This window comes from Ochotona princeps, chromosome X, assembly GCF_030435755.1.
Source record: "Ochotona princeps isolate mOchPri1 chromosome X, mOchPri1.hap1, whole genome shotgun sequence".
Classification (NCBI taxonomy): domain Eukaryota; kingdom Metazoa; phylum Chordata; class Mammalia; order Lagomorpha; family Ochotonidae; genus Ochotona; species Ochotona princeps.
Genome location: NC_080865.1, coordinates 12,393,412 through 12,416,690, shown reverse-complemented (window position 1 = coordinate 12,416,690; position 23,279 = coordinate 12,393,412). Strand labels below are relative to the sequence as shown.

The window sequence follows — 23,279 nt, the reverse complement described above, 5'->3', positions numbered from 1 at the left end:
GCATGGCAGTCGCCATCACGGTAAAACTACTCAAGATCATAAAGGAGCCTGAAGAGGCAGTGAAAGTGCTAAAGCAAAAGCTAAAAGCCAAGAAGGGCAGTGATGTTTACTGCTGCATTTGTCCCTGGCTAGACAGAAACTCATCTAGACCAGCTGGGCCCTGACCGATGACGTCCCAGTTGGGGACTGTTACATACACTTTGTTGTTGTCATGGTGACCAAGGCCCAGTCTGGCCAGTTTGCCACCACCGCCAGAAGCCTCGGCCGCTGCCGCTCGCACCTCCGCAAAAAGCTTTCCATCGTTCGCACCAGCCACCACCAGCAGCATGTCTCAAACCTCACGAAACCGCAGAGACAGCAACAACTCGTCAGAGTCATCAGACTGCTCAACATCCTCACAATGCTGGCCATGCTCAGCGAGCTCTTCGAGTAACAACCGGCATGAGGAAGATGCTGCCTCCACCCTGGTGACCGGCCCCCAGTACGATACCACCATCTCGGAACTCATGTCTATGGGCTACGAGAAAGAACTGGTAATAGCCGCCCTTGACGCCAGCTACAACAATCCGCACCGAGCCGTAGAATATCTGGTCACCGGAATTCCTGAGAACTCAGAACTGGATCGTATTTCCATCCAAGAGGTCCAGTCGTGCCAACAGACCTCGGCGGCGGAGGCATTCAGAGTCATCCCTCTGGAGCGCAGGCGCAACCACCACCAGCTCCAAAATCTGCGGCAGGGGCTTCAGCAGAACCGGGAACTGCTGCCCACCATCTTCCAGCAGCTTGATCAGGAGAATTCGGAGGAAAACAGCCAGCATGAGCCCTGCATTCAAACCATTACCGAACCCCACAGGGAGCTGGCAGATCTCTCAGAAACCGAAGAGGACATGGAGGATACATGCGAAGAAACAACACAAATCAACTACATTGAAGTGACAAAACAGGAGAAAGAAGTTATCGAAAGACTGCAGGCTCTGGGCTTCACTGAGAGTGTCGCGATCGAGGCCTACATTGCATGTGAGAAGAATGAAAATCTAGCTGCCAATCTTCTCCTGAACCAGAGTTTTGAGGACAGTTAACACCAGCAATTCTGGAGGAGACGAGGTCAGGCCAACCATCGCCTGACCCTGGCAGTCATCATGTCATCAGCCGTGTGTTTACATGCAGGCCAAAGTGAAGCCCAGAGGCCACCACCATGGCCCACCACTGACACCACGCCGTTTTTCCCCTGACACCCCATTTACCCGGTTTTACCACCCGTGGGAACTTCAATAAATGAAACGCATATGTGTAGTTGTGTTTATTTTGAAAAAACAAAACAAACTAACAAAAAAACCAGCAAGTGCCCAGCTTCCTGCCATTCCCCCATGCAATATCTGTCCACATCCTGGTCCATTGCCCAAGCTGCATGAAGTTGCTGGCAGGACCAGCAAAAGCAAATGGTTCCCTCGTGGGTTCTCTCCCAGTTCCCTGCAGCCAGATGGAGAAGTGGCTGCTTGCTTCCCCACCCTCTGAAGATCCCCTGAGGACTCCCCTGTCCTGCTCTCTTCTAGAATTAGTGGAAGCTGGAGCCCCAACTTTGATGTTCCACTAGAGCAGCTGAACTCTTCCCATCTGGACTGAGCCCTGAGAGGCCCAAGTCCCCCATCCACCCTCAGTTTGGTCTTGGCCACCAGCCTGAGGAAGGGATAACATCAGTTCTGGAGGCCAAGGCCACCCCCGCCCAGAAACATGTCCCTGACAAAGGTTTTGAAGTAAATACATTTTTAAAAACTAAATACATAAAATAAAATCCTGCTCCAAAAAACATCTAAAGTTCCTGCATCCAAGAGAAAGGAAGGCAAACGGCTCCTGGGCTCCACGGACGGCACTCACCTGACAAGCTGCAGATTAAATAAATTAGAAAATGGTGTTTAGGAACTCATGCCAGGACACATATGCTGCAGCTAACATTGTGGTACAGCAGGTTAAGCCATCACATGCAACACTGGCATCCCACATGAGCGCTGATTTGAGTCCTGGCTGCTGCACTTGCAACATAGCTCCTTGCTATTGCACCTGGGAAGGCAATGGAAGGTGACCCAAGTGTCTGAGTTCCTGTCACCCAAGAGGGAGACTAAGATGGAGTTCTGAGTTCCTGGCTAGAGTCTGGCTTTTGCAACCATTTAGCTAATAAGCCAGTGGGAAGAAGATCTCAATCTCTCCCTCTCTGTAACCCTGTCTTTTAAATAAATAAATAAATAAATAGTCCTTAAAAAACTAACCCCCACCCATAGCCAATTTCCTCAAGCTTCCATTAGAAGGCAACATTTAAAATCATTTAAAAACTCAACGGAAATATTTCCATTTCTTCATTTAGAGGCAAACTAAAGGAAAAAACAGAATAGATGAGAAGTTAAAAAAATACAAAGAGAACAAAAGAGAGAAAGAGTCGGTCAAAAGAGCATTAAAGAATGTTGACAGACCTGATGTGCCAGGAAGCAGATACCCTAAAATGATTTAGAATTATTGCCTCTACCTTCCTTCTTGCGGCAAGGGAAGAATCCTAGCTCATGTTACTTAGAGACTGCTGTTATATTTTAAACCTCCTCTGATATGATATAGGTAGTTAGCTAGTTTAGCTTCAGAAGTTGGAAGCCACACTTTCCATCTCCCTATATAACGCTATCCCCTAGCTGTCAATCAAATTACCACTTCCTCAGGAAGTACTTCCCCTCACACTGGATGTGAGGGCAATAACAGGTGGCTACTTCCCTTTCCACTTTGCAATTTCACAAGAAGTCTGGCAAGAAAGAAGCTCTCTCTCTCTCTCATAGATGCACAAGACAGGTAGACACTTCTCTTTCTGCCATATTTGCCTTTCTAGTTCACTCTTTCTGATGCGTCCCATGTGCATCCGTGACCCCACCTTTTAACTAAGCCACTTTCTTAAGCCACATTGGTGCCCAAGCTTAAAGAGGCAAGAACAGGGTCTGGCACAGTAGCCTAGCGGCTAAAGTCCTTGCCTTGCACGTACCAGGATCCCATATGGGCACCGGTTCCTCTCCCAGTAGTCCCGCTTCCCATCCAGCTCCCTGCTTTGGCCTGGGAAAGCAGTAGAGGCACCTGCCATGGGAGAAGCTCCTAGCTCCTGGATGTTCAGATCAGCTCAGTTCTGGCTGCGCGGCCACTTAAGCAGACTGCTTGTGGGGATATGTCCAGGACATCACAGTGAATAAGTACAAGGTTTGTCACACATATTAGAATCTTCTCACTGATAAGCCTCTAGTAATCTAGCCATCCTTTTACTTCTAGTATAGAAAGACATACTTAGAAATGGAGATTTTCACTCAGCCCTTTGCCCTGCTGGCTGATCAGAGTCCAAGGGAACAGTCAGCCCCGGGGGTGGGTCCCCAGGTGGCATGGCTCAGGCTCAGTAGCTTGGGCCCATCAGCCAGGGCTTGGAGACAGGTGGTTCAGCTGGTCCATGCATGCAGCTTAGGTCTGGAGGCTACAGCCAATCAGCTCGTCATGTGCTCATCGGCCTGCTGGGTACTCAGAGCCAGAGGGAGCCAGCTAGCCTCAGGGGTGGGCTCTCAGGCAGCAGGATTCAGGCCCAGTGGCCCAAGGGCTTCACCAGGCACCAATGACACCTGGGCCACCTGGTGGTGGGATCTTGAGGGGGGAAACATAAAGACCTTTAAGGTTCAGGCCCAAGCGCCAGCCCTTGTGGCATAGCAGAGCTGGGGTAGTTAGTTTAGTACTGACCAATGCTGAATACCACCCACCACTGCACACTAAAACTAGAGCAGCGGGCCCACCTGACAGGGCTAGATCACAGTACTCACCAACAAGTGTTGAAAACAGGGGACAGAGAACTGGGTCTGGGAGCAGATTCTGAGAGGGCTGTGTGGGCCCACCGTTGTGATCTGCAATTCAGCTAGTTTGCTTGGAGCTGGGGATGGTGACAGGCTGAGCTAGGCATGACCATGGAACCCCCTGACACTAACGGGTACTGAGCTGGGTACAAGCTAGGTTGGTCTACATTGTAGCATCTGCAGACACACCCAAGAATATGGTGTAGGCAGGCCAGGCCACAACATCCACCACTCATACATATGCAGGATGGAGGGGTATACTATGACTGGTAAGGGCCTAGCACCTGCTGGCACAAGCAAGATCTGAGTCTGGGGGTGGGTCTGGTAGAGGAACCTGGGAAATTCCACTGGTAGGCCAGAGCTCCCACTGCTGAGCATGTGATTCAGGCCTGGGTGTTGGTCAGACAAGGCAGGGTAGCTCCATTTGTCCACATGTGTGTGTAGTGGTTTTGGAAGGAGGTAGACTGGGCAGGGCCAGGCCAGTCTTAGTTCACTGGCAAGTGCAGGAGCCAGGCTGAAATGAGGAGCAAGCCATGCTAGGCTATCACACCTGTTGGCTGGCATGAGTCAGGGATGGGAGTAGACTGGGCAGTGCCAGGATGTAGCACTTGCCAGTGAGAGTAGGGACTGGGGGCAGGCCGGCTCAGGCCAGGCTGCAACAGCAGATGGCAAAGGTCAAGACAGGGAATTAATTATGCAGAGCTGGGTCACAGCATCCAATGAAATGTGCAAGATCTTGGGTTGGTAACAGGCCTGGTTGGGGAACTAAGGAGAAGCCCCGGCTAGGTTATGGTTCCCACTGGTGAGCACAAGAGCTGGAACAGGGGTGGCGGTCTGGCCTGGATGTAGCTGCAGTGTCCCTCGGCATGGGCATGGACAGGGTCTGGGGCATGCATGACTGGGCTAGACTCCAGTAGCCACTGGTGCTCATGAGAGTCAGAGTAGGTGTAGAACAGGCTGGGCTAGGTTTCCACTTCCACTGGGCCACATAAGAGCTGTGGCAGGGAATGGACTAGGTGTGGCTGGGCTGTAACACTCAACGTTAAGAACTGAATGGGGTATGGGCCAGTTAGGTAAGCCTACTGTTCCTGCCAGGATAGGAGGTGGACTAAGTTAGGCCAGGCCAAGGACCCACCGGTATGTGCAAGATCCGCCACTGAAAAGAGACCCCAATAGAGGATCTTGGGGAACTCCTTTTTCAGGGCACAGTTCCTGCAGGTGAGCACAGGAACCAAAGCAAGGAGCAGCACAGAGCAGACCAGGTTACAGTACCTGCCAGCATATGTGAAAGTCAGGTATGGGGGTGGGCCAGGCTGGACCAGTTTATAACACCCACTGGTAGATCTGAGAACCAGGACAGGGTGCAGGACGGGCTGGATCTGGCCTCATCACCAGCCAGTTCACATTAGGGCCAGGCCTGGGGGTTGACTGTGCCGGGTCGCTCCAGCCAGCACAAGCTGGAATGGGAGCAGACCGGGCCAGGCCAGGCTACAGCAACCACTGGCAAATGCCAAGGTGAGACGGGCCATGCCAGACTGGGTGACAACACCCACCATCGCATGTGAGACCGGGGCAGGGGTGAGCCTGGTAGGGGAGCAGTGGGGTCTACATTGCTGGGCCACTGCTCATGCTAGCTAGCGTGAGAGCTGGAACTAGGGGCAGACCAGGCTGGGCAGGGCTATAATACCTGTTAGCCTACATGTGAACTGGGTTAGGGGAAGAGCCAGGCTAGGGGAACTGTATCCACTGGCACAGGCATGAGCCAGAGTAAGGGCGGGTGGGTTGGGCCTTGTTGCAAGTGCTGTGACTGGGGGCAAGTCCTGTCAAGCTAGACTGCAAAACCACCTAGAGAATGCAATATCCAAGGCAGGGAGTGGGTCCAGTGGGGAAACTGTGGGTTCCTCTCTGATGGGTTACAACTCCCACTGGAGAGCAAGAGAACCAGGACAGGAGGCGGGCCTGGCTGGACAGACTGTGGCACCCACTGGCATGAGTGTGCGCTGGAGGGTGGAACTGACAGGGTTGAGTTATGCTTCAATGCCCAATGATGTATACGAGAGTTAAATGAGAATTCGGGCAGACTGGATCAGTCCACTGCAAATGTTGGCAGGCACAGCAACCAGAGCTGGGGAGATGGTTCAGAGAGGGTTATTGGGGATCACTCTAAGCTGCAGCTCCCCCTGTGGTTCGTGAGGGTTGAGCATGTGTTGGGCAGGGTTGGGTTTGGCTGAAGCACGCATTGGTTTGCTGAGGATGGAGGAAAGAACAAACTGATCAACTACCCCAGTGAAACTTGACAGCAAATATCTGGGCCAATGGAGACTCTGAGGTGGACTATGACAGCCAATCGACCTTGGAAGGATTTCCTCATCCTTGGAGCAGTGATATCAGCAGATCTCAGAACTATTGAAACCGCATGAGCAGAACCCCCAGAAAATGCTCAATAGGGAGGACCCTGCGGTGACATCGGGTAGCAGTTCCCCATCCCGCAGGTAATGTGGTAGTTGGGAGGCTGGGTGTGGTTTCTCCTCTTGTATACTCCTCTCCCCCATATACAACAAGAAACAAAAAGAATTAGAGATTTTCTTTATACATAGCAATTTCCCTTCCAAAAAGGGAACTTCTTTTCAGAAGTTCTGCAATGGCAGCTATTACTCAAAATAATCCTTATGCCAAAGAGGCATATGTTGGGATGGTATATTCTTATCTGTTACATTAGAAACAGCAAAGAAGTGAGTACATAATTGAAGTGCTTAGTAAAAGTTCAAAGTGAAAAGGATCCTATTGGAACAGCTGGATAAATAACTGCAGTAGTAACTTCATGTAATCCAAGGTAATAGGGCAGAAAAAATTTTAAATGTGCTGCTTGCTATTTCTGCTGGGATAGCAGAAATAAACAACTATTTCCAGGCTTTAAAAAAATATTTTATTTGGCAGGCAGAATTACAAAGAAAAGGGAGGACAGAGAGAAAGGTCTTCCATCCACTGCTTCATTCCCCTAATGGCCTCAATGGCCAGAGCTAAGCTGATCTGAAGCTGGGAGCCAGGAGATTCTTCCAACTTCCCTGTGTGGTTGGCAGGGGCCCAAAAATGTGGGCCATCCTCTGCTGCTTTCCCAGGTCACAAGCAGGGAGCTGGACAGGAAGTGAAACAACCAGGACACCAAACAGTACCCATGTGGAATGGACAACACTGGTAGCGGCTTAGCCTCCTACACCATGATGGGTATTGGTCTCTTAAATTTGGCAGGTTTGTTTTAAAGACTTATTTATTTTTATTGGAAAGGCAGATATACAGAGAGGAAGATCTTCCATCTGAATGGTTCACTCCCCAACCAGCCACAGTGGTTAGAGCTGAGCTGATCCAAAGTCAGGAGCCTGGAGCTTCTTCCAGGTCTCCCATGTGGATGCAGGGTCCCAAGGCTTTGGGCCATCCTCTGTTGCCTTCACAGGTCTCAAGCAGGGAGCTGGATGGGAAGTGAAGTAGCTGAGACATGAACTGGTGTCCATACGAGGATTTAGCTATTGAACCATAGTGCTGGGCCCAGATTTGTCAGTTTTGTTCTTTGCTCCTGAATTGTGGGCAAATGAGATTTTCAAAAGGATTATTGAAAAATTAAGAGTATGAATTCCTCTATGCCTGGGGACAGTGTTCCTAGGAGTCCTTTTCATGGAAATTACTGCTTCCTAGGCTAAATATCTATTGTGATCATCCAAAGGATAATGACTGAATTGATCATTGGGATAAAAAGGCAATAGAGTAAAAAATCCAATGACTCCTGAGTCATGGCTGGGTGTCCAAAGCAGATTTTCTTTTATTTTATGATAAAGTTCCATAGACTCAGGGATTTCCCCTCTCCCCACTGATTTCTGCTATATTATAACAATAGTAATAGTCAAAGCAGATTATTTTAAAAGATTCTTGTGCTACATGCCCTTCAGCAGTCTAGAAAATAATGTTTCTAAATGAGTACAAAGATTTAAGATTACAAAAGGAAACAAATTACATGAGACAGAGTTATGGAAGTACTAAAAAACTTCATAATACAATAATAGATGTGATTCTTATTAGTGCATTTAAATAGCAGGGTCTAGTTTCATGACAAATTTTGAAGTATTATGATGATCACAAAAGATTTTTCAAGTTATCTGAAACACTGCTATATGAGAATGTCCGTGGGTTTTGTTGATGAGAAAAATCACTGGTATTCTTAACACTGTAGACATTTATTACTTACATTCATAATTAAAAGAAATGGTCATTTCAGCTAAAATCCAGTGAAAATAAAGATGTAAAATTTTTCATGTTTATGATTATAGGCTGGGCTCAGTATGGTAGCCTAGCAACTAAAGTCCTCATCTTGCATGTGCCAGGATCCCATATAGGCACCGGTTCATATCCCGGCTGCTCCATTTCTCATCCAGCTCCCTGCTTATGGCCTGCGAAAGCAGTCAAGGATGACCCAAAATCTTGGGATTCTATACCTGCATGGGAGCCTCAGAAGAAACTCCTGGCTCCTGGCTTCGGATCATCTCAGCTCTGGCCATTGCAGCCAACTGAGGAGTGAATCAGCAGACAGCTCTGTCTCTCCTTCTCTCTGTAAATCTGACTTTCCAACAAAAATAAATAAATCTTTTTTTTATAAAAGGTTGTAGGCTTTGTTGCCCATGTTGTGGCGCAGTGGATTAAGTTTACTGCATGTGACCTTGGCATTCCATGTGGGCATTGTTTCGAGTCCCAGTTGCTCTATTCCCCATTCAGCTCCCTGGAATTCAACTGTGAAAACAGCAGAAAATGGCCCAAGTGCTCAGTCCCCTACCATCCGCATGGGGATCCTGGATGGAGTTCCAGGCTCCTACCTTCATCCTGGCCCAGTCCTAGCCATTGCTATCAACTATGAAGTGAACAAGCAGATGAAATCTCAATCTCAGTATGTCTCTCTCTCTCTCTCTCTCTTTCTCTCTCTCCCTCTCTCCCTCCCTCTCCCTTCTCTGCCTTTCAAATAAAAAAAAAAAAAAACCTTTAAAAAGAAGATCTTGGATTTCCCTGAATACTTCAAACTGATCTCAATTTATGAGTTTCTGGTCATACAAATATGGTTTTATTGCACAGCTCCCATACGAGGTCTGTTCTCTGCATCCTGACAAAATTCCCATTATACACTAAGTAACATATCCAGAGATAATAATCAAGCCTTTCCAGACCCTCGCCTCCTCAAATCATACTTAAGTGGTCATGAGCATATGCAAAGCCTGACAACTCTGCTACTTCCACAGGATCTGTTTTCCTTCCCATAAATAACTCGGCCCTGTCTCTGATATCCCTGCCTAGAACACTGACACTTTTAACTGCAACAATCATCGTTTCAGCTTTTGCTTCTCTCCTGGGAAAAAAATCTTAATTTTTTTTCTTAATCTGCCACAAATCTAAACTGGAAGGATTTCTCCAGACACAGTATTCTACACTGATAGATAAGAGCTGATAGCTGCAAATCTTTATTGCAAATGTGAAAGCAATTAATGACGATAACCAGCTGAGTCACGCCCAGATTTACCCCCTCAAATTGTTCTAAAGAACTTTCACCCTCATTCTTGTGACTGATAACAGGTCACAATTTCTCCTTTCAACGCTCTTTTCCAACTCAGCAAATTCAGGCTGGGATACTCACTGTGCATGCACACTATGGTTTACAACCTCAGCTCTGAAATACTTGGAATGTACTCAAGCAAAAAACTGCTAAGTTTAAATAAAAAAAATACAACATAGAATGTGGCTACAGCTACAAAATTTTGCTGCCACCATACTCATTGTAGGTTGCATTGTGACACCTCACCATTGATCAGCTTCAACTATGATAAGAAATACATGACAAACTTAGTGAAGCTTTTTGAATACACTTTAAAAGGAGGAAATATTTACCACAGTTTGACTTAAAAGAACCATCAAGGGGTGTTACAGCACCCCAAAACTAGCCACTACTTGGGGAAAGTAATGCTGCTTAAAGATCACAACTGGGTAGGTGTTACAGCCTAGTACATTGGGCTGCCTCCTGCGGCACCAGCATCCCAACAGACCTTGGTTCAAGTCCTGGTCTCTCCACACGTGCCTGGAAAAGCAGCTGAGGATGGGCCAAGTACTGAGGACCGTGCACTCATGTGGAAGACCCAGAAGAAGCACCTGACTTGTGATTTTGCCTGGTCCAGCATTAGCAGTTGCGTCCATTTGGGTGTGTCTATTTTGCGGGTGAACCAGCAGACAGAAGCCTGATTCATTCTCTCTCTCTCTTTTTCTTCCTCTTCCAAACTGTAATTCTGCCTCTCAAATAAAAAAAAAACTTTAAAAATTGAAAAGAGAACTCACAGCTGAGGAGCCGGCACTGTGGCACATGGGAATTCCTCACTGAAGTTTTGGTTCAAAAGATCTCTCTCTCCCTCTCTCTGTCATTTTGCTTTTCAAATAAATGAATCAAACAAACAATCACTCTTTTAGAGAGATCCCAGCTAACAGGTAGAGCTACAAAAGGTGGCAAGTGAAGCTGTAGTGACAGGGAGGCAACTATGGCCATGACCTTAGCTAAATAGGGGGTGAAGAGCACAGAGAAATGTTGATAATAATGGAATAAACACCCTGACCTTCTCTCTCCTGCCCTTTAGTCTCGCACTCCCATGGTCCAACCCAACTAGAAGCTAAAAAGCAGTAACCCCCACATGATGCATATGCATGCCATGAGGGTCAGGGCAGGGCAGAGAAGGGTGGAAAAACACTGTGGAGGGAAGACTGGAGAATAACCAGCATATGCCCTCAGCACTTTTGAACACTGTTGATACAAAAACAGGCTGAGGAAATTGAAGGCAGTTATCTGGTTTATAATTTAAGTCCCACTTACGATGATGCTTTTAAGAGAGATCTTGTTTGCTGAGAGCTCCATATTGATCAAATTGTGTAGATAATTGTTTGTTTACCTACCATTTTACTTTGCCTTCCTGGTCCCAGTCAGTGGGCATGCCTGGAGCTGCAACCTCTTAACTGAGGCTGATTTGAGCTTAATTGCTTATCACTCAAAGGGAGGGCACTGCCTGGATTTTTTTTTTTTTTAAAGTCCTTCTTGCTGTTCAAATTGTGTCTTGAAAGAGTGAAAGTTAAAGGGATGATTTAAAGAAGAACCTGAACTTAAGATTGCCTAGAGCTACATGATTCAGAGGATTCTCTGGCTCTTGACTATTTAGGTGAAGAGTAAACATGTTCATAAATGTCAGACATAGCCCCTGTGGGAGCTATTGATGCAGACAGCCAGAGCAAGCATTGAAAAAAAAGCATCCAAAGGGCTTGACTTAATATCATTATGGGCCAAAAGTCTGAGAAAGAGCTGAGGGTAATGTGCTTGAAAACTCCTACCTTTCCCTGATCCTCTGCCTGGCACACAAGGATTTCTTTGAAGGGCCAGCAGCTCTTGAGGTCCCAACAGAAACTTACCTTTCAGCCAGTGTGCAACAGGGATGATGCACTTCCTGTGTCACTACATGGCACATGCAGTGCCTCACACTTGAGTTTAAGTCACCCGTCACTTAATAAGGGACCCAACCACACACATTTATTTTTCTTATGTCTGGGAAACTCCTTCCAATATAAGGATATACTTCAGATTATTATGTTTTTTTTCCCCTGTGCTTTTTTCCCTGTCCCTTCTTCATTCTCACTGATACAGTAAGGACCAAATTAATTTTTTAAAAAAAAAATATTTATTATTTTTTTAAAATTTGTTTTAATTTTTATTGGAAAGTCAGATATACAGAGAGGAGAGACAGAGAGGAAGATCTCCCATTCAATGATTCACTCCCCAAGTGGCTGCAACAGGTGGAGCTGCGCCGATCCAGAGCCAGGAGCCAGGAGCCCAGGGCTTAAGGCCATTCTCAACTCCTTTCCCAGGCTACAAGCAGAGAGCTGGATGGGAAATGGGGCTGCCAGGATTAGAACCAACATCCATATAGAATCCTGGCATGTGCAAGGCAGGGACTTTGACCGTTTGGCTACTGTGCTGGGCCCAAGGACCAAATACACTCTTTAGGGCTACACTGAAGACCAAATAATGGTACATAAAAAATATTCAGGGGTAAGTAGCTAGCCTAGTAATTCCAACACGTGTGTGTCCCATATCAAAGTACCTGGGTCCAATTCCCAGCTCTGGGTTCTGACCACAGCTTCCTACAATTGCAGATCCTGACAAGAGGTGGTGATGAGAGTAACTTACTGGGGTCCTGCCTCCCTTCTGGGAAGCCTGGATTGAGCTCCTGGCTCTCAGCTTCAGCCTGACAGTTTTGACAACTTGCAAGCGTTAGGAGAGGGAACTGGCAGATGGGAGTTCTCTTTCTGTGACTCTCTCTTCCTGTCTCTACTTCTCAATTAAATCCATTTTAAGAAACATTCTCTCCTAGAGATTAGATGAGACAGAGCATAGACAAAATTGGAAGAGATGGTAAAATGGAGACTCAAATGGAAAAGAGTTTAGAACGGGAGCAGGAAACTTTCTATCACCATAATTAGACTGAAATAAAAATAAACAGAGGAGGGGCTATCTTGAGCATAGAGTCCCTTTCTGCCAACTCTGCCAGCTCATAACCTATGAACAACCCACATTTCAACAGTATCAGACATTTCTAAGTCTCTTCCACGCACCCCTGCTCCCATCCAACCAAACTATGAGGACAGGAGATAAGAAAAGAGAATTTCAGCCCTCAGTAAAATGGAACTGAACATGACTGGCTAGAATTATGCTCCTTGAACAAGACAACAGTAGACACACATTTAACTGCTGCATTTTCATTTCAAGAACTATAAAAGAAAGACTGAGCTCAACCACTGTGAATGAAAAGCCTAAATAACAGTGGTTTAACAAAAAAAGCATATTATATAAAATAAGTCCAGAAATGCATGCACTCCTGCCAGTTAGTGTACCAACTTCCTTCTAGCTCATGGTCTCAGGTGGCAATGTGTGTTCTTGCCTTTGTGTCTATATTCCAAGTAGCAGAAAGGAGGAAGGAAATGAGAGGGGGCAGTTCTTCCCTGTAAGAAAGCTTTTGGAGCTGGCACTGCGGTGCAGCTGATTAAGCTGTTACCTACAATTCTGGCATCCCATGAGTGCCAGTTTAAGTCCCTGCAGCTCCACTTCCAAACCAGCCCCGTGCTAACATAATGCATCTGGGAAACTAGTGGAAGATGCCCAAAAGCTTGAGTCCTTGCCACCCATACAAGAAACATGGATGAGGTTCATGGCTCCAGCCACTGGTTTAACCCAGCCCTGAATGCTGCAGCCATTTAATGAACAAAATCGTGGATGGAAGATACATCTCTCTTCTCTCTCCTGCTCTCCCTCCTCTGCTTTCAAATAAATAAAATAAATCTTAAAATATTAAAAGAAAAAGAAAACTTCTTGGAAGTTTGACTTGACATTTCCAATACTATGTGTTGATTAGAAGTTAGTTGCAGACGCAATAGCATGGTATTAAAGTCCTCGCCTTGAACGCACCAGGATCCCATATGGGCATCTTTTAATTCCATTTTCCACAAACTTTTTAGGGGTTGGTACTGTAGCATAAAGGCATAATGCTGGGATCTCATATGGGTACTGCTTCAAGCCCTGGCTAGTCCACTTCCAATCCAGCTCCTGGCTAATATGCCTGGAAAGGCAGCAGAAGATGGTCTAAACTGTTGAGTCCCTTCACCCACATAAAATACCCAGATGAAGCTCCTGGCTCCTGCCTTTGGCCTGTCCTAGCCCCAGCTATTGCAGTCACTGGGGGGAGTGAACAAACAAATGTAAGACCTTTCTCTCCCTCTATCTCTACACCACTGCCTTTCAAAAATATTAAAAATAAATAAAAAATAATAAGGCCCTTTGTATTTGTACTACATATAGTAGAAGATGTAATTTACACAAACCATTCAGGACTGACTTAATTCACAGCTGGGGTCTGATCAAGCAGAGTTACTGCTATCATGGCCAGCGACATGATTTGCATGACTCAGGGGGAAAGGAAAGGCAGAGCTCCTTGGTCAAAACTGGCATCCATAAGGCTATAAGCAAATGGAACAAACTTTGGGTGACAAGCAACAGAATACATGCAAACTACCCCAGTCTCCTCAGCTCACATGCATACTCCATATCCCTATGTAGTTTCACTGGGCTTCATTTACAAAATGTAAGTTTAGGGAGCCAGTATGGTGGCTCAACAGGACAATCCTCTATGTAGCAGCAACATTCCATGTGGGCACTAGTTCGTGTCCCGGCTGTTCCACTGCACATCCCATCCAGCTCCCTGTTTATGGTCTGGGAAAACAGGAGAGGATGGCCTAAGTCCTTGGGATCCTCCACCCATGTGGGAGACTCAGGGTAGGCTCCTGGCTTTGGATCAGCTCAGCTCCAGCCGTTGTGGCCATTTGGGGAGTGAACTAGCAGATATAAGGGGTACATGTGTGGGTGTGTGCCTCCTCCTCTCTGTAAATCTACCTTTCAAACAAAAAAATCTTTAAAAATAAAAAAGTTAACAATTTCAGAAGAATGACAGCAGGACATGAAGGGTAAGGTCCTGTGTCTGCTCAGATAACATGCCACTACGCTACTCACCTCTGCAAGAAAGTACTCTACGGCTAGCATCGTGGTTCAGCAGATTAAATCGGATACTTTCAATGTCAGCATCTCTTATCAAAATGGCAAGTTAAGTTCCACCTGCTCTGCTTTTGATCCAGCTTCCTGTTATTGTACTTAGGAAAGCAGTGGGAGATGGCCCCAGAATGTGGGCCCCTGATATCCATGTAAGAGTGAAGGATGGTGTTCTGGGATCCTGGCATCAGTATGGCCCTTCCCCAGCCACTGCAGCCATTTAGGGAGTGAACTGGTGAATGGAAAAAAAATCTGTCTTTCCCACTCTGCCACACTGCTTTTCACAAAAGGGCTTGGCCCATTGTAAGTATTGTGGTTTATTAATACAGGTAGATGTCATTTTCTTCAGAATCTGCCTCACCTTAAGAGCTAACTTCAAAACTTTGCTGAGGAAGCACAAGCCATTTGACTAAGCAAGACACCTTTCTAGGGGCAATGTCTAGAGAATAACTGAGCAAGCTGGACATTTACATCCAACCATGGGCTCCTATACGCAGCACCTTTTTGCTCAGAGCTGCAACAGGCTGGCAGAGACTTTTTACAGCCACATCGCTACTGAATGGCACTCCCTCCATAATCCTACTTCCTCCCTGTCTCCTTGCACAGGTGCTATGCCTGTGAAAGAAACTTCTGCATTCTTAGCTTCACCTCAGCTTCAGATTCCCAGAGAACCCAATCTATGACCACTGCATAAGGAGATAATGATTTACTCTGCAGGAATCAATAGGGTATACCCAAGCAAAAATTAATGTACATGGAGGATGGAGCCTAGGAGGTAGCATAGGTAAAGGGTGCCATCATGAAACACTGTGCTGCTATGGCTGGTGCATGGAATGTGTTCATGTGTGTGGGTATGAGAGACATAGAAAGAAGGATGAGAAAGGAGAATGGATGGCTAAACCAAGATATTGACTGGTTAAAACAAGTTACACAAGTTAATACAAGTCAACTCAACTACGGATCTGTCTTAGATTTTATCAAATAAAAACATTTTTAAATTGCAGATTAAATTGATGAGTACAAGAGTCAAATGGGATGCAGGCCAGACTAGACTAGTCTGCTGTACACACAGGCATGGGCAGGAACAAGGGCTGGGTCTAGGTCTAGGAGGTTATTGGGGGCCGCTCCAACAAGACTGTAGCTCCCACTGGTGTGTATGAGGGCTGAGTGCATGGTGGGCAGGGATGGGCTGGGACATAGCAACCAATGGTTTGCATATGAGATGGGGATGGGAACAAAACTGATCAGGCAACTGCAACCACTAGTGTGTAGGCTGATGTGGGTGACACATTGAGCCAGACCCCACACTGGTTGGTACACACAGGAGTCAGGTCTAGGGTCACCTCTGGTGAGGTTTCTTTGCCAACTCCCCTGCCCCAACTGGATCACTGGAATCAGAACTCCAACCACGGTGAAAATACAGGATCTGTGGACTGACCATGGAGTGTATGTGTCAAAAAATGGGTCTCAATTGTTGAAGCCTGTACAGCAGATGGCATGCCCAGATGCATATGGAGGACATGACACCAGTTCATCGAGGCCTGCAGAGGAAGTCTAGGACCATGAAGGGCAGGACAAATTGGACAGCACTCCTGGCCAAGCTCTGACAGTGAGTGTCTGAGCAAGTGGAGAGTCTATGGTGGACTAAGTCAGCCAGTGGACCTTGGAAGGATTTCCTCATCCTTGGAGCAATGAAATCAGCAGCATGTCAGAACGATCAAAACCACTTAAGCAGCACCCTTGGAACACGCTCCTCATCGGGGACCTGGGGTGACATCGGGGGGCCTTCCCCCATTCCTGGGCACTGATGCAGCTGGACTTTGGGGTAGCTGTCTCCCCTTCTCTCACCACTTTTGCCAGATATAGGAAGAAAAAAGGAGATTGGAGGCAATTATCTCATTCACTTTCCCTCCCCACCCTAATCAGTGGTTCACATGGGCATGCATCCTTCTCAACTATTGAACATCATCAAAAATAAAAGGCATAATTTTAAAAATTATGTTGCAGATTAACATTTCAACAAGGATATATACATAAGGATATGTGCATAACTACCATTGCTAATGTTTTACATGGATCATCATTTAAAAACAACTTTAGTGACGCTGGTGAGCATACACTAACCCATGGAAGTACATGCCTTTGTTTTGACACTGTGCTTTGCTTATATTAGTTGTTACCATTGAGAGAAACTGAATGAAAGGTACACAGGATCATTACATACTGCTTTTGCAAGCTCATGTGCATCCATAATTATTTCAAAATAAAAAATTTTTACTTAATATTTTGATGATTTTCCTTCATCCTATAAATTTTGCTTTATACAATCAAGACTACAATTTATACAAATGTTTATTGTGTTTAATTCACTCAGTCTTAGACAGTTATTTTTCCAAGCTATGAAAATATCCTTTGTTGATATAGTTTGAAATATTTACTATAAATTTATTTATATTTGAAAGGCAAAGAAAGACAAAGACCGTGTATACAATAGTTCATTCCTCCCAAACGCCTGCAACAGCCAAGATAAGACCAGGCTGAAGCTGGGAGCTGGGACTTCAAGCCAGGTCTCCCATGTAAAATGTATTTCTCCCGCGAAGAAATATACTTCCATGGCACCCAATTACTTGTGCCATCACCTAATGCCTTCCCGCTGCACATTTCCAGCAAGCTGGATCAGATGGCAAACCAGGACTTCTTAAATTCAAACACTCTAATGTATGATGTAGATTCCCTAAATGCTGTGTCAACTGCCTACCCTAAAACCTAATTTTTGAAGGATTCATGCTCTCCAAATGCACTCTTGTCATTCATTTTTCTTAACTAAAATTGTTTCATATTCTTGCTCTGAATTTTAGGGATTCTTTTTTGGAAAGAATTACTATTAAAATGATTGAAATAGGGGTAGGTCAGGCTCACGGATGAAGCGATGAAGCGGAGGAGGCAGCCCACCCCCCGGTGGCTGCCACCATCTTTATTCCACAGGCGGGGCACCCTTTGGGTGCCAGGCTTTGCCCGCTGGCCGCCCAGCAATGAGCTTTGCAGAGTTGGGCTGACGAAATATTGCATAGGGACATCCATGGATACGGACACATGTGTAAAAGTGAGAAATTAATCCTGAAGGACACCCAACAACAGGGCCACAGTACTTGCTGGTAAGTGAGGGGACTAAGACCGGGTGGTATGGAGGGGAGAGACTAGAAGATCTTTATGGGTCTGTATGGGTCAGACTGATTCTTCAGCCCAAATGGGAGTCCTGAGATGGGCTTGTTAGTGCAGAGCATCACTGACCACCACACCCCATACTATCGCTGGGGGCCTGTCTAGCTGACCTACATCCAAGAACCTGATTGAGTGTGGGAACAGGGGATAGGTCACATCAGGCAGGGCCATGACACTAACCAGCATGCGAGAGAACCAGGCCCGGAGGTAGATCCTGTGGGGGATGAGTGGGCCCAACACTATGGAAAGGCAAGTCCCGCTGGTTAGCTCAAGAGTTGGGGTGCTGAGTAACCAGTATGTTAAAAAAAAAAACAAAAAACAAGTTCTTAACCACAACCTATGATTTGCTCATTGACATTTCAATTTTAGTTTGTATACAGGACCGGCTGCTATATACCTTAAAATGGCTATAAGGTACCATTCAGCTGTCTCGTGTCTATTTCATTTTAGTATTTAGCCATTTGTTGTGTTGAAGTATAATTTTACTGATCTTGGCAGATTTTAGGATAATCTAGACTGGCTTGTAACTCTAACAAGACATTTGTCAACAATTAAGGTGCAGAACATTTTTTGGGGGGGGTGTGCAGGAAAGTCCCCAACAAGAAACTGTTCAACCCATCTGGACAATAAGTAGCTGGACTCTATGTTTGGTATATGTTTGCAAGGAAAGAATCTTGATTGAATTTGAACTGTAATACTGCACCAAGGTGGAGGAATCCACCAGGGGGGAGGGGCGTGGGGAGGGGTGGGGGGATTCCCAGAGCCTATGAAACTGTCACATAATGCATAATAATTAATAAAAAAAGTAAAAAAAAAAAAAGAGTTGGGGTGCTGACTGGCTGAACTAGGAATGAACATGGAACCTGCCAACACTCATGGGTACTGGAGCTAAGAACAAGCTGGGGAGGTCCAAGCTGCAGCACCAGCATGTGCATCCTAAAATAGGGTGTAGGGCGGGCTGGCCCGCAACATCCACCAGCTCAAAGGCCAGGATGGAGGGGCAGGCTATGCCAGGAAAGGGCCTAGCACCTGCTGGAGCATGCGAGATCTAGGTCTGGGAGTGGACTGAGTGGGGAAACTGGGAGAATCCCCTACTGGGCCATAGCTCCCACTGGTGAGTATGTATTCCAGGCCTAGGGGTCAGGCAAATGGGGTGGGGGGGGCAGGGTAGCTCCACTTGTTAGCAAGTGTGTGGGTTGGTTTTGGAAGGGGGCAGACCAGGCAGGGCGAGTGCAGAAACCAGGCTGGAGTGCAGGTCATGCAGGGCTAGGGTATCACACCTACTGGCTCACATGAGCCGGAGATGGGAGTAGATTGAGCAGGGCCAGGTTGCAGCACCCCCCAGAGAGAGTTGGGACTGGGGGCTGGCAAGGTCAGGCCAGGCTACAGCATCTAAAGGCAAAGGCTAAAACATATGGGGGCTATGCCAGGCTGGGTCAGAGCAACCACTGGCACACATGAAATCTGTGGAAGGCAGCAGGCCTGGCTCAGAAGCTAAGGGGACGCCCTGGCTGTGTTGTTATCCCCATTGGAGAGCACGAGGGCCAGGATGGGGGATGTGGTCTGGTCTGGCTATAGCAGCAGAATCCCACAGCATGTGTGTGGACTGGGTCTGGGATGTACCAGACTAGGCTAGAATCCAGCACCCACTGGTACTCATGAGAACCAGGGTAGGTATAGGACGGACTAGGCCAGGTCTCTGCCCCCGCTGAGCCATGTGTGAGCTGTGTCTGGGTACGGAGCAGGCTTGGCTGGGCTGTAGCACCCAACGACAAGAACCAGAATGGGAGAGGGCCAGTGAGGAAAGGTCACTGTTCCTGCTAGGACAGGAGGTGGACTAAGTAGGGCTGGCCCATGGACCCACTGATGTGTGCGAGATCTGGCATTGGGAGAGATCGGATGGAGGAGCCTGGGGAACTCCTCTGTTGGGACATGCTCCCTGCAGGTGAGTGTAAGAACCAAGACCGGGAGCAGCCCAGACCAGGCCAAAATACGGTACCCATTGGCATACACTTGGTGCAGGTCAGGGGCAGGCCAGACTGGGTCAGTCCATATCACCAACTAGTGAATCCGAGTGCCAGAATGGAGTGTGGGTCGGGCTGGGTCAGGGTGGAATACCAGCCAGTCCACATGAGGGCTGGGATTGAGGGCTGGAAGGGCTGGGCTAGCCTTTAGCCCTCACCAGCATGAGCTAGAATTGGTGGTGGGCCTGGCCTAGCCTGGCCCACCAGGCTGAGGTGAGGGGGCTGTGACTGGGCCGCAGTACCCAACCAACATATGTGAAACACGGGTGGTGGGGGGACATCCCCCTCCCCCGCTGAGCCACTACTCCCACTGGTGAGCATGAGAGCTGGGATGGGGGCAGATCAGGGCGAGCAGGGCCACATCCGATGGCCTACATGTGAGCTAGATCATGGAAAAGTCAGGTTGGGCGGACTGTACCGTCTGGTACATGCATTAGCCAGTGTCAGTGTGGATTGATTTGGCTTTGCTGCACAGGGGCCAAATTTTGTCAGGTGCAGGCATGGCCTAGACAGATGGTGGCACCCTCTGGCACCAGTGTGGACTGGATAGTGGGACTGATTGGGACGAAGTGGGCGTCAATACCCATCAAAATGTATGAGCTGAATGGGATGTGAGACAAATGGGACCAGTCTGCTGTACATACTGGCAAGCACAGGAACCAGGGCAGGGGCAGGCCTGGTGTGGGTTTTTATGGGTCACTCTGACTACACTGCAGCTCCCACTGGTTTATGTGAAGGCCGAGTATGTGGTGGGCAGGATCGGGCTGGGCTCCAACACCATCAGGTTTCGTAAAACACGGGGCTTGAGACAGAACTGACCCAGCTATTGCAACGACCAGTGTGTGTGTAGGCTGATTTGGGTGACACACTGTGCCAGACCCTGTATTGGCAAACACACACAAGAATCAGGTCTTGGATGGCCTCAGATGAGGTTTCTTGGGCGATTCCCTACCAATTGAACTGCTGGACTCAGAACCCTAACAATGAAGAGAATTGTAGGTTCCATGAGATAACTGTGGGAGTGGATGTGTCAGAGTTGGGGCTCCTCAATGGCTCAAATGGAGCAGAGGACAACATACCCAAATGTACATGGAGGATATGGCAGTACATCGGAGCCTCCAGAGGACAGCTGGTACCATGGCAGAGGACAGAGGACAGAACTAAATGATCAACCACCCCAGGCAATCACTGGCAGTAAAGATCTGGGCAGACGGAGACACTAAGGTGGACCATAGCAGCCAATGGATTCGTGAGATATTTCATCGTGATTGGAGTGGTGGGATCACCAGCAATTCAGGACTGTTGAACTATCAAAACCTCTTGAGAAATTCATGGTGTTGTAAATTTCTATTTTTCTTCCTGTTGTTGATTTTGTATCATGGCTTTTCATTGAAGAGGGATGTGTGGTGACTGTGTAATGGAGACTATTGTGCTCAGATGTGAGGATGCAGTGCAGTGTGCATCCCTATTTCCAGATCAGAGATGGACTCCAAATAAAACTATTAGCTGTATCTTGACAATGGGAGGCTGCACTGTCTGCCATTATCCATACTCGCAATGATCAACATGTGACTATTTATGAAGAGCTATGCTATAGTAAAAATATAGTGGAATTCAGTGGGGAGAGGGGATTTGGGGAGGAGGCAGAGGAAATAAAAACAAATAAATAAATAAATAAGTTTTAAAAATTATTGAAATAGGGCCCAGCACAGTAGCCTAGTGGCTAAAGTCCTCGCCTTATGCATGCCAGGATACCACATGAACACCAGTTCGTGTCCCAGCAGCCCCACTTTCCATCCAACTCCTTGCTTGTGGCCTGGGACAGCAGCCAAGGACAGCCCAAAGCCTTGGGACTCTACACCCATGTGGGAGACCCAGAAGAAGCTTCTGGATCCTGGCTTCAGATCAGCTCAGCCTTGCTATTGCAGACACTTGGGGAGTGAATCAGTGCACGCAAGATCTGTCTGTCTCCCTACCATGTCTGACTTTACAATAGAAATAAATAGATGTTTAAAAAACAATAAATAAATTTTAAAATAAAATGATTGAAATAAAGTCTTTTGATATAAATTGTTTGCCTGTGTTTGTATTTTTTTTAAAGATTAATTTATTTTTGTTGGAAAGGCAGATATACAGAGAGGAGGAGAGGCAGAGAGTAAGATCTTCCGTCCGATGATTCACTCCTCAGGCGGCCGCAATGGCTGAGCCAACCTGAAGCCAGGAGCCAGGAGCTTCCTCTGGGTCTCCCATGTAGGTGTAGGGTCCCAAGGCTTTGGGCCATCCTCGACTGCTTTCCCAGGCCACAAGCAGGGAAGTGGAGCTGCCAGGATTAGAACCGGTGCCCATATGGGACCCTGGCGTGTTCAAGGCAAAGACTTTAGCCACTAGGCCATGGCACCGGGCCCTGTGTTTGTATTATTAGAAAGAATTTCATGAAATAGAAGTGGTAGTCTGTAAAGGGGAACATTTGTAAGGCTTTTGATACACATTGCTAAATTGCTTTTCTAATGAGTTTACACCAATCTATGATCTCAAGGTTAGTAAGAGAGCTTTTCACTGCAGTCTTTTTCATTTCTGAAACAACATAAGAAGTCACTTCAAAGAGAAAAATCATTGGAGAATTTAGGAAATGAAAGTCCTTATAGATTTTACCAGCTCCATCAGTACCAGCACATTCCACTAACACTTGGAGACTTTCTTTTTGCCAGTTAACACTGTTACAAGCAGAAGGACAGAGACTAAGCATACTGTCAAGTTAAAAAATAAAAAGGGAGCCATAGATTCTGAATTCTGGAACTGAAAATGGCAAACCTGATGCTTTATTGTGAAAAACAAGGTATCTGATTCATAGTGTGGCCTTAACTGAAGGCTCCTTGTGTTCAGTCTCTTCTAGTTACCACTCCAGATATACACTCCACTCTTCCACGCTGTTTCGTGACATGAGAGGCTGCCTCCTCTGATCTTAACTGGTTAGTATATGCTCTGGTCTCTAGTTAATTCAGCTTATCCAGTGGGGAGATAACAGAAAAGATAAGAAGTTTTAGATAGATAGATATAGATATAGATATAGATATAGATATAGATATAGATATAGATAATAAACACCCTTTATTTTTGATGATGTTTAATAGTTGAGAAGGATGCATGCCCATGTGGACCACCGATTAGGGTGGGGAGGGATGAGGAATAGGGAAAAGTGGATCAGACAACTGCCTCTGATCACCTTTTTCCTTCATGTCTACAGAAGGTGGGGAGAGAAAGAGAGAGAACCACTCCCAGCAGCCCAGCTGCATCAGTATCCAGGAATGGGGGAAGGCCCCCCGATGTCACCCCAGGTCCCCGATGTGGAGCGTGTTCCAAGGATGCTGCTTAAGTGGTTTTGATCGTTCTGACATGCTGCTGATTTCATTGCTCCAAGGATGAGGAAATCCTTCCAAGGTCCACCAAGGTCCACTGGCTGACTTAGTCCACCATAGACTCTCCACTTGCTCAGACACTCACTGTCAAAGCTTGGCCAGG

The 23,279-nt window shown here is 46.8% G+C and overlaps 1 protein-coding gene across 1 annotated transcript; it reads left to right on the top strand.

Annotated features, from left to right (window-relative positions):
- Positions 1-326: 326 nt before the first annotated feature.
- On the top strand, positions 327-1,079 carry LOC101517246 (UV excision repair protein RAD23 homolog A-like). The gene has a single exon (XM_036497755.2). It carries the CDS (start codon positions 327-329, stop codon positions 1,077-1,079), a length of 753 nt encoding a protein of 250 aa, XP_036353648.1.
- The last annotated feature ends 22,200 nt before the right edge of the window (positions 1,080-23,279 follow it).

Coding starts and splice junctions, on each gene's coding strand:
- LOC101517246 (XM_036497755.2), top strand. CDS start 327: ATGTCTCAAACCTCACGAAACCGCAGAGACAGCAACAACTCGTCAGAG.